A 12,500-nucleotide genomic window follows, 5' to 3' on the forward strand; every position below is an offset into this window, starting at 1 on the left:
AATTCACTTTATACTTTATATAATCACTACAGACTGCTAAATTTCACGTCTAAAATTTTTTTTTTCTTTTTTTTTACATTCTCCTGCTTCCTCTCTGGAGTGTATGATTCCTGAAAGGTTAAGATTTTTTCTTATTTTGTGAATCTTTGGGAAGTTTTATCTTGACCCCAGAAGATGCTGGTACCTATTTACTAGTGAGTGAACTAGCGAGGAGTAATGTAGATGTGATCTGTAGTATAACAACTGTAGTTAAACAAAGCACCACTAGATGAACAGTACCCATTTTAGTTTAGTGTTAGTATGTATATATATGTATATATATGTATATATATATACAGTATAAATATATATATATATATATATGTATATGTATATGTATATGTATATATATATATATATATATATATATATATATATATATGTATATGTATATGTATATGTATATGTATATGTATATGTATATGTATATATATATATATATATATATATATATATATATATATATATATATATATGTATATATATATATATATATTTATACTGTATATATAGATAGATAGATAGATAAATAAATATATGCATAAACTACCTCTGAATTATATATCACTTATCCTTGAGAACAGTATCTTCAGGATTTGTTATTTTGCTAATTTCGTATTTTCTTTAATGGAATGCAATACTTCAAATTATCATAAATAAAAGTAAAAGTATGGTTTTAAAATCAGTCTTTAAATAGGCATGCCATATCTTACTACAATTAAGACGTAGCCCAATGAGGCATAGTACCCAGAAATCTAATTTTATCTAATCTGATGTAGAGAGGTAAGACAGTGAAAGATATTGTACCTTTGATGAAGACTATTTGACTGATCTTAAGCTATCGAGCCTAACTCCCATGGAAACTACATTTAATCAAATACAACCATTTGCAGAAGTTTTTCAAAAGCTCGTCAGCTTTTGTGATTTTGGAGACGTGATGAGAATATGGCTAGCTCAGATGCCCTATTGTATCATATCTAAAGCCAAGCCGGCTGAGGTAATCGCCAATAGATGGCGTATGCATTTTGTATTTTTTTTGTGACCATTTTGGGGCAGATGAAATGCTTTCACATGCATGATATGAACTGCAAAACGAGACTCTGTTACCCTTGAGGTTTGGCTTCTGATACTTTGATCGTTTTCCTTGGCATTTGGGACAAGGTGTGAGTGCTTGCTTTGCTTTCAATGCAGAGGGGAATGAAGGCAGTAAAACACTAAATGGTTTGTTTTTTATGCATGCCACCTGGCTAGGAACACATGCCTTTAACACTGCCCAGCAATGATTAATTATCAACTTTTTCATTTTATACTACTAGGATATTAAGCCTTGATAAATATATATATATTAAGAAAGAAAACAGAAATATGGTATTAATAATTCTTGTATGATGTATTTGAAGATTAACTGAGGGGGCCTTCCATTTCTTATGGGGGCTTCGTGTTTTCGGTGGGTTTTGGCTATTAGTACCTTAAGCTTGTTATTTTGCTAAATAGTTAGTCCAAACTTAAATACAGCATTATCATTACCACTGCTATCATTACTAACATTACAATCATTATTACAAATACTCTAAATATGCACTAAGAGCCTTAAAGTTGCAGAACATGATTCCAAGACTCATATCTGATTATGAAAATCTGTAAAATATATCCTTATTAAATTATACAATAGAATAACAAGTTTCTCTCCTACTTATTTTTCTTTCAATTGGTTATCTCTTTCCTATTCTAATTCAACACAACATCTAATGTTACTGCCAATAACTTAAATTAATCATAAATGAAATTTATTTATCAACCTTTTCCGTTTAAAGTGGCTGTTTATATTTCTGAAAATAAACGAAAACCGAATTCCAGAGCTTTTACGAAAATTATGCGAGTTTTCTGAATTCGGAGACGTGGCCCGCGTATGGATAGCCAGCATCCCATACTGCATCATTTCCAAAGCCAGACCCGCCGAGGTAAGCTACTCCAGTAGATGGCGGTGGCGTAGTAGATGGTTATAAACCCCTTGGAATTATCAAAGACAGTAAAGGGAAGATCGGAAAGCTCCTCTCTGATTAGCGCCATCTATTGACAATGCGCCCAGATAAAATTTTCTCATAAAATTTAAGCCTTTGACAGCAGTAGACTACGCTACATTATAAAAATCATATATGTATTTATCATTACTCAGCAGTAGTGACAAACTTAATTCATATTAAGGGCTCTTTTTTTCCTCGCGAGTCCAGATGTAAACAAGACTTAACTGATCAGAGCCACCTGTTGTCAACGTGCCCAATTAACGAGGGAAAAATGCTCGCATAAATTCCAGTGACTTTGCAATCTCCCCTCTACTGTCTTTGTGGTATTATGGGTAGTTTTGTACAGATTTTAACCTAAGTGTAAACTATTCTACACGCTTTTATAGTTCAGTGTTGCATGGGTTTTAGTAGCCTAAAGGTCGTGATTTTAAGCCTCAATCACGTCTCTTTAGTTTTCATAGCCTTGTAATACTTGTGGTCTACAAACTGGAAGTCTAGTGTGGCCCATAAACCTATGTAATATGTCATCAGTAGCCACTGGCCGGTCCTCCATGGTTCTATCTTAGGTGGAGATGAATCTTGGGAGTTGTGATCACATGTATAATTGTCAGGTCTCCATGACACTGAGTGACATTTAGACCTTCAGGAGTAAGTGAGAAATAAGGACCGACGTATTTTGTTAAAGATATCATAGCAGACTGTAAGTGTGATGGTATGCAAGTTGTTAACATTTTCAGCTTAAGGTTGCACTTATTTCTGTATTTCTTCCTGATAAATACGTGCAGCATTATATGTTGTTGCCAGTGTGTCAAAAATGGAAATTTTCTATGGTAATAATCTGGATTAGGGATAATGCTATCTATTTTATAAAGTGGGAAGATTGTGGCTTTTTTTTTGGGGGGGGGGCTGGGGTGGTGGAACAGCTGTTCCATTTGTTGTCCTGTATTCAGTGCATAACTTGAGGAAATTTCCCTTGGTGACCAGATGAGTATGAGGTTTTATAATATGGGGAACACTACAGTAATACTGATGAGCAGCGTAGACGTAAGGCATTATGTCGTGAACCTATGGCGCTCAGCTAAGGGGTCTGGGGTGGGCGCTCCACTCTCTAAGCGGGGTCCAGGTCAGAGCTCCGATAGTCAAATATTTCTATCATCAAAATGGCAAGTGTAGATACTCCAAATTTTATTATTAAAGAGGACAATTTCATGTTCAAACCCTGTCCCATGAAATGGTAGCCAACCTTATCTATTGCCCTCCCTCACAAAATTGGATCTATTGTATCTGAATGATGTTAATAAAGAAATTCATTTAAATCTTTAACTTCCTGGGGAAAGAGATAGGCTATGGGCCAATAGCCTTTTCCAGGTGTTAGTCCTTGATTATAGTAAAAGTCAATATCTCAAAAAAAATATGGCACAAACAAAAGGTTTTTATTCGACAGACCAAGATCCTAAAAGGATTGAATTACCCTTTTTTTTACAGCTGGCAACTAGGCCTGAATGTATCACTACAGTACATGTATTCAGAAGCAACCAACTGCGAAATTGGAAATTTTCCCCCAAAAATAAAATGATTAAATTTTGGCACATTTCAAAAATTGGACTAGAAAGAAACCTGGCCTAATATTTTTGAATAGAAATGGTTATGTAAGCTTCCTAAAAAAAATCCATAATATTATCTACTTGGTTCTACAACATATTTCTTAGTAGAGTTCCAAACTCTACAAGAGAGTACTGAGCAGCCTACTGAAAAGCTTGCAACTGACCCTCAGAATCCCACATCTTCATCTTCAAAATCATGCATCTATACCTAATAATCTTGAACACAAACACCAAAATCATGCATAGATTACTTAAACTTTGTTAGGATAGCTACCTTAAGATCTTTGTATTGGGATATGATTTGCGTGTTGACTTTTGAGAGGCATTGGAGTTTATTAACCTGCATTTTCAAATCTCATCTATGTAGGATATTGTCTAGCCTACAACACTTACTTAGGTCTTAGGCCTGATCTATTTAACATGCTTGCATACTTTCTACCGGCCTATACTCGTATATTATCCAAACACTGCTTAGGCATAGTACATGCTGTAAAAAACGATTGAAATTAAACAAGCTTTGAAATCTTATGCTTGGTTAACTTATAGTATCCTGTCACTCTCAGCCAAGAAGACTCGCTTGTTTACATACTTTGTAACATAGCATTCGTATATGGAAATATCGAAGTAAATAAACCATTTATTTCAAAATTTCAAGTATGTTGGACATCATATGTCTATACTAATTTATTTTCGAAGTTGATACAACGTTGTGTAATAATAAACTTATTAGTATTTAATTCAGAAAGACAAATATTTTTTTTTCAGTATTAACAAATTCTTCTTCTAATGAAAACGGACATCAAACTCTGTTGCGATAGTAACTTTACCATTTCTTAATAATTCTTGCCAATGGATTTGTCTGGTCACCCACTAGTAAAACACTCTTCTAACTAGGCAAAATTTGGCTTCACTGTCCCGGTATAATGTTAAAATATGCGCTGCTTATGTTTATGGGGCTTTCTTTAATGTAGCTAGATTTGAAAAAAAGAGTTGTTTGTTTGTGGTTGGTTGATATAGTGATATGGTGATAGAGTTATTCATTTGTGGTTTGAGTTGTGATAAGAGTTTTCCTTTGCAGTTTGAGTGATAATAGAGTTATTCATTTGTGGTTTGAGTTGTGATAAGAGCTTTCCTTTGCAGTTTGAGTGGTGATAGAGTTATTCATTTGTGGTTTGAGTTGTGAGAGAGTTTTCCTTTGCAGTTTGAATGATGGAGCTATTCATATGTGGTTTGAGTTGTGACAGAGTTTTCCTTTGCAGTTAGAGTGATCATAGAGTTATTCATTTCTGGTTTGAGTTATGAAAGAGTTTTCCTTTGTAGTTTGAGGGATTATAGAGTTATTCATTTGTGGTTTGAGTTGTGATAGAGCTTTCCTTTGCAGTTTGAATGATGATAGAGTTATCAATTTGTAGTTTGAGTTGTGACAGAGTTTTCCTTTGTAGTTTGAATGATGATAGAGTTATCCATTTGTGGTTTGAGTTGTGATAGAGTTTTCCTTTGCAGTTTGAGTGAAGAGAGAGTTATCCATTTGTGGTTTGAGTTGTAATAGAGTTTTCCTTTGCAGTTTGAATGATGGGGCTATTCATATGTGGTTTGAGTTGTGAAAGAATTTTCCTTTGCAGTTTGAGGGATTATAGAGTTATTCATTTGTGGTTTGAGTTGTGATAGAGTTTTCCTTTGCAGTTTGAGTGAAGAGAGAGTTATCCATTTGTGGTTTGAGTTGTGAGAGAGTTTTCTTTTGCAGTTTGAATGACGGGGCTATTCATATGTGGTTTGAGTTGTGACAGAGTTTTCCTTTGCAGTTTGAGTGATTCTTGAGGTATCCATTTGTTCTCGAATTGTGATGGAGTTTTCCTTTGCAGTTTGAATGATGATGGAGTTAGCCATATGGAGTTTGAGTTGTGATAGAGTTTTCCTGTGCAGTTTGAGTGATAACAGAGATCCCGAGGGCTTTAAACTTGTTTCTCAGGTGGTAGACTAAGCAAAGGGCAAATAAATCAGGGAAAGAACAATTCTTTGATCTTCAGATCAGTAGAGTGCCAGATACAATCTGCATATAGCCTCACCTCACTCAAATGAAATGGAGGAAAATTGATTAATAATAACTCTCCAAGAAGGAAACATAAATGGATAGTAAAAAGAGTTTTCCAATAAAAAACTGTAGTTGTTTTACATAATAGGAACTATTTATTAGTGAGGAATCTAAAAGATGTTCTCATAAAGGCTATTAACAAAATTCCTGAGCATGCAGTACAAATCCTAATTCTTTATTCTTTTTTTTTTACGATCAAGAACCAGTAAATAAAATAAAAGAAATCTTGGTGATGTTTTAGTATACGATCTCAGTCGTGCTTTTACTTTGGTATGAGATCTCACCTAATAATAGCGATCTCACTTCACTTCACGGCGAAGCAACAACCATTAGATTTTCTATATATATATATATATATATATATATATATACCGAGAATAATTATCTTAAGAAATAATAATCAATAATTGATGTTAGCGTGCGCAGCTCAACATTACTGCTTGCCAGTACATACGAAGTTTGATGTTTTTATATTTTTGCGAGCAAAGCGAGCGCACAACAAAACAAGAGCCATAGATTTTCTACTATTCTTGTTTTTTTGCCCTATTAAAACTATTGAGATCGTATACCAAAGCAAAAGAATAATTTCTGAGATCACGCCATGAGATCGCATACCAAAACAGTATCAAAATTGGATTACTTAGCTCAACCAAAAATTTGACAAGAATTAGAAGATGGTTTTCACTTACCTTTTACGACAATTTTCAAAGATGACAGTATCCCTCTTATTTCAGTTTTTTAGTATCCCTCTAATTTCAGAGTTTTTTCAAGTTGTCAAAGGATTATCCTATATATGGGGTCTGTGTACCCCTATCTGGAGAGTCTGGGTAGGACCCATTCCTGCTGTGCAGGTCCAGAGAGCAAAGGAAGCCGAGGTATATTGCCAAATTGTTTCCATTTGCTTGGAAGAAATAGTGGGCAAAGCTGCATTTATATTTGTGAAATCCTGTAGGCAATTTTGTGTTGGTTTTTCTAGATGCCATATATTTCATTCATATGTAAATGTATTTAGTATATTTCAAAGATTTTTGTAATGTATACCTTTGAAATAGAGGAATTTCTGTAGTTCATTGTGACACACCGCATGTGAAATTTTAAGTTACGATTGAAAAACCACATTCTAAAAGGGAAACAAATACAAGAACACAACCTAACCTAAGGTTCCCCCACCTACTCTAACCTACAGTTCCTCACCTAACCTAACCTAGGAGCCATATCCTTACCTATTTACCTAGCCGGGGGACTACGATCCCATGCAAACTTCCTTAGACCGCCATATCCTTAGCTAATCCTAAGACTAAGCCTCAACCCTGTGTTTGCTTCCCAACCAGCTTCCCTCCTGGCAAGGTAACTCTAAATCCTACTTATTAAATGGTAAAACTAGCTTTATATTATCGTATTTCAGACCGAGATGAGCCACTACTCCCCTGTAAAGAAAATCAATGTGACAACTAATAAAGTTTACGTCTGTCCCAATGAACTACATTCACCTAGAAATAGATTCCATATATTGCCCCCTCCCTCTGTAACTCTATTTAGAGTTTATCTTTTTCTGCTAAATTCAGTTTTAAAAGTATAGTCCAGATTATTCCGTTTTACTGTAGTTAGTACTTGATTTATTTATTGAAATTGTTAACTAAATATTGCCTCAAAGCAAAGTTATCCATTTTATTTAAATTATCCAATTTATTGATATATTTTCGTTTTAGTTTCAATCAAAATTAACATTTTTTTTTTTTGTAAAGAAAAAGGAATTCTATGATTTAACTCCCCACCCCCAAGTGACGCAAACCTTATTCTAATTCAGGGAATAAAGCAAATATGGATTGCCATTTTGTAGCATTACGGATGGTGCTATTAGTAGTAGTAGTAGTAGTAGTAGTAGTAGTAGTAGTAGTAGTAGCAACAATTGCAGTAGTAAGTAGTAGTAGTAGTAGTAGTAGTAGTAGTAGTAGTAGCAGCAGTAGTAGTAGTAACAACAATTGCAGTAGTAAGTAGTAGTAGCAATAGTTGCAGTAGTAGTAGTAGTAGTAGTAGTATTTATTCATGATAATTTCAATGCCACACGTACTTGGATACGAGACTAGTTTAAACTATGTAGTCCGACTAAAAATACTGAACCCCCGCAAAAAAAAAAAAAAAAAAAAAAAAAAAAATTGGTTTCTAAAATCTGGAAAGCTAATCGGATCCTATGAAAAAACCACTGGCAAGAGTTGACAATGTCAAAGGTATATGTTCTTTCAGATTGCTTTCTTGATAAAAATATCAGGAGTATAATTGTGTTTGATAGAAAATGGCTTTTTTAAAGAATAGACTCTTTTGTGTGTTATTTTTCTCTTACTGATTACTCTTCTAAATGGAATGTCTTATAAGACACGACTAAAAATAAACAATCATGCACAGTTGAGATGATTAGAAATGAACTATAGACCTTTGGACCTAATCAAAATATGTTATTTATCAGTGAAGGATTAACTCATTCTCTCTAATGTTTATATTTGATTTTCTTGCTTTGATAAGGAATGATGAATAAAATCCACCATTCCTATCAGAGAATTTCTGAAACTCATGTTGAGTTATCATCATAATTGTTCAACCTTTGTTTACAGTTATGGTAGAGTTATCACCAAGACTTTCTTATCTCCATCTGGGTTTCGTTACGTTTCCAGATAAGAAAAGATATTGAAGATCTAATGTGTTCTCTTCCTCAACGATTCTACATAGATATAAACTTTAATTTCAACTTATTACCACCTCCATTCATATGTATATCATTCTCACCAAGTTCTTGTTTGTATGAATTCACATTCGGCGAAGCGTCTGGTCCAAGGCCAAAAATGTATATGAGAGTAATGCATCTAAATCTATATCAGGGAAGATCAACAACAAATGCAGCCGTTTCTAGTCCACTGCAAGACAAAGACCACAAACGTCCTTATTCATATCTGGGGTTTGGCCAGTTTTCATTACCACACTGGTAACTGCTGATTGGTCATGGTGGGAGACTTTAGTCTGATTGCTCACTGCAAATCAGCCTTGTATGGGTGGTCCTGCATAGTACAGCTTTGCTTATCATGATACACAAACCATGTCACCAGGCTAAGGTATCCTCACTCAGGAGGGCAAAACCAAAGAGGAGACTAACCTCTGTTTTACCATTATGGTGTTATTGTTGTTCCTACCAAAGATGGAGGGTTATCAATTATCAGACTGAACTATGTTGTTGCCATACACATTCATACAGAATGCCCACATGTCATTAAATGGTACCCAGACCCCGATGCCTGAGGCTGCATGCATGTCTATTGACGAAAGCCGTCTCTTAAGGATTAAAACTTTCTAGTTCACATAAGCTTAAAGTCCATGTATGCTTTTCTGATCAAGGCTTGATTACAAATGTTTGCTTGCTTGCTTTTACATTCAAGAGGTTTTGGACATTGATGCACTTATGATAGATTACTTGCGCTTGTAATTGCTTAATAAAGACTGGGGCTTTGGGGATAGGTATTTTGTCACAACAATTAAATTTTGCCTTATCAACATATTTGAAAATAATTTAATAAATCAAATTATATTCTGTGAAAATATTCTAGGCTTGACGATCTTACAAATGTATAAGTTAATTTTTTGTACATATGATTAGTTCAATGTCTTATTTTGCAGGTGATATTAAGCAGCAATAAACACATTGATAAAAGTCGCGACTATACGTTTTTACATCCGTGGCTCGGGACTGGTCTCCTAACTTCAACAGGTAACAAATTCGTGAGGAGCTATCATAAATATTTTTGCTATAACTTCTCATGGCATTGATTGACATAAACAATATTCACAGCACAATCAAGTCATTCCTCGCAAAAATTCAGGTCCAAAATGGCGTTCCCGAAGAAAGCTCCTGACTCCAGCCTTCCACTTCAAGATCCTTGAAGATTTCATGGAAGTCTTCAACAAGCAGAGTGGCATCATGGTTAAAAAACTAGAGAAAAAAGCCAACGGAAAAGATTTTGACATCTTTCCAGATGTCACACTTTGTGCATTGGATATAATTTGTGGTAAGTGATTATTGGAGTTAGTATCTGCCCTTTAAAATATCTGTATGGGTGGGGGGGGGGGGGGAAGGGGGGGTGGTTGCAGGAGGATGGAGTTTTACTTATGATAGAGATTTCTTTTAGTACCGCAGCTTATATCTTTCAGAGACTGCGATGGGACGGTGCGTCAATGCCCAAGAAAATAGTGAATCTGATTATGTCAAAGCAATATACAGGTAAGGTAACATAGATCTATGCCACTTAATATCTTATGTCAATAAATATAAGAGAGACCAATAAAATCAATGGAATACATAAGTACTGACCCTTTTGATGTTTTAAATAAGTCCCGTAGCTCTTTTCTTGACCACAAAGGATCTGATACCCATTAACAGCAAGGCAAACTGATGGGCACTAAGCCAAAAGTACTTACTGAAGTCATGAGGAAAGGGCTGGACTGTCAATCACATCACTGGAGACGTGGTGTTATTCTTTGACGTTGTACCTTTAAGGGTCGCTTGCAAGTGGCACAATGTCCTATCGATTCACCACATAAATATATGATTAGCATCGAAGCCCTTTTCCACTAAAGCTAGGACTATCGAGGGCCATGCAACGTCTGCTGATGTTTCAGCAGGTAGACCTATAGGCTCCTCCAAATAACCCATCCCCAGATCACAGGGACAAGTAGGCTGTGAATGCTATTGAAAACCTTTTTGAGATGTGAGTGGTCTTGAACTTCCAACCCATGAATCCTGAGTCAGAGATGTTAGCCACTAGATTAGGGTGAGAGAATAGGGTTGTAAAAAAGGTGCACAACATATACATGCTAAGGAAAAGCATGAGAGAGACCTAGAAAGTGGATGGGTCGGATGACGGTGTAGTAAAAGTATTAGAATGTAATGTCAGGATACAAAGAGTATGTGCATACCTTTTGGGTATCATGATAGTGACTAGAACTTTTTGAGAGCAAAAACGCTACCTCCAAGAACTAAATTTTCCATGAAATTATGATTGATAGGATATTGATGGCTCTAGCGACAAGCATTTTAGTTTGCTCTAAGATGCAGCTCTCCTCATACAAATAGCTAATTTGGTGTTACTATGATTTATATGCTTATAATAATTCTTTGTAGAATTGGTGCACTGGTTCAACAGCGACAAGCACGACCTTGGCTGCAGCCAGATATTCTCTTCAAATTACTTGGTTATGCAAAAGAGCATGACGCTTGTCTGAAGGTGCTCCATGACATGTCTTACAGCTGCATCAAGGAACGAAGGGTTCAGTATCTGGAAAGGAAAATGAGAAAGAAGCAGCAAAGCAGTAGCAATGAAGATGATGCATTTGTTGGTTTGTGTTCGAGTATAATTTAGAATTACTTGGTGTGGTATATAATGTTACAATTTCTTATTATGAGACACATAAAGGCTGTTATTCTCCACCTAAAAGTGATGGTTGACCATTGATTATTCATCTATTTCTAATCAGTAAGATTTGTGATTAATTATGCTGAATCTCCTACTGATGCAACCCTTCATTCTTTGCACATCAGGCAAAAAAGAACGTCTAGCTTTCCTGGACTTGTTACTTGAAGCAGCCGAGTCTGACCCTTCCATCACTGACGTCGACCTCAGAGAGGAAGTAGACACATTCATGTTTGAGGGTCATGACACAACTGCTGCAGCCATTAACTGGTCCTTATACCTTCTGGGAACACATCCAGAGATTCAGGTTAGTAGATGGTGGACCTATTCATGGTTGAGTGACATGAAACAACTGCTGCAGCCATTAACCGGTCCTTATACCTTCTGGGAACACATCTAGAGATTCAGGTTGGTAGAGGGCGGACATATTCATGGTTGAGTGACATGAAACAACTGCTGCAGCCATTAACCGGTCCTTATACCTTCTGGGAACACATCTAGAGATTCAGGTTGGTAGAGGGCGGACATATTCATGGTTGAGTGACATGAAACAACTGCTGCAGCCATTAACCGGTCCTTATACCTTCTGGGAACACATCTAGAGATTCAGGTTGGTAGAGGGCGGTCATATTCATGGTTGAGTGACATGAAACAACTGCTGCAGCCATTAACCGGTCCTTATACCTTCTGGGAACACATCTAGAGATTCAGGTTGGTAGAAGGTGGACATATTCATGGTTGAGGGACATGACACAATTGCTGCAGCAATAAATGGTCCTTATGCCTTCTGGGAACACATCTAGAGATTCAGGTTAGTAGAGGGCGGACATATTCATGGTTGAGTGACATGAAACAACTGCTGCAGCCATTAACCGGTCCTTATACCTTCTGGGAACACATCTAGAGATTCAGGTTGGTAGAAGGTGGACATATTCATGGTTGAGGGACATGACACAATTGCTGCAGCAATAAATGGTCCTTATGCCTTCTGGGAACACATCTAGAGATTCAGGTTAGTAGAGGGCGGACATATTCATGGTTGAGGTACATGATACGATTGCTGAAGCAATTAATGGTCCTTATACCTTCTGGGAACACATTCAGAGATTCAGGTTAGTAGATGGTGGACATATTCATGGTTAAGGGACATGACACAACTGTCATCCTTAAAACTTCTGGGAACAAAGCCAATGTGTCTACCTCGGGAATCATCAGCTGTTATTACCTGGCCCTCTCTACTCCAACTGTAGCTCTGGTGAAGAGCGATCTTGGATTCTTATGGTCGGTC

The 12,500-nt window shown here is 36.1% G+C and overlaps 2 protein-coding genes across 4 annotated transcripts in view; one reads left to right on the top strand and one right to left on the bottom strand.

Moving 5' to 3' along the window:
- The window catches only part of CIAPIN1 (cytokine induced apoptosis inhibitor 1), a 347,450-nt gene that overhangs the window by 105,846 nt on the left and 229,104 nt on the right, over positions 1–12,500 (bottom strand). The window lies entirely within an intron of this gene.
- The window catches only part of LOC137628909 (cytochrome P450 4C1-like), a 23,331-nt gene that overhangs the window by 8,873 nt on the left and 1,958 nt on the right, over positions 1–12,500 (top strand). The window contains exons 4-9 of one of the 3 annotated variants that reach the window (XM_068360187.1): positions 933–1,036; positions 9,423–9,513; positions 9,626–9,811; positions 9,954–10,023; positions 10,924–11,138; positions 11,341–11,519. In XM_068360187.1, coding sequence (XP_068216288.1) covers positions 933–1,036; positions 9,423–9,513; positions 9,626–9,811; positions 9,954–10,023; positions 10,924–11,138; positions 11,341–11,519 — 845 coding nt within the window. Of the gene's footprint in view, positions 1–932; positions 1,037–1,896; positions 2,001–6,518; positions 6,635–9,422; positions 9,514–9,625; positions 9,812–9,953; positions 10,024–10,923; positions 11,139–11,340; positions 11,520–12,500 lie in introns of all 3 variants that reach the window. The other 2 variants (XM_068360186.1, XM_068360185.1) reach the window with 2 other exon arrangements.

The sequence above is a fragment of the Palaemon carinicauda genome, chromosome 36 (assembly GCF_036898095.1).
Source record: "Palaemon carinicauda isolate YSFRI2023 chromosome 36, ASM3689809v2, whole genome shotgun sequence".
Classification (NCBI taxonomy): domain Eukaryota; kingdom Metazoa; phylum Arthropoda; class Malacostraca; order Decapoda; family Palaemonidae; genus Palaemon; species Palaemon carinicauda.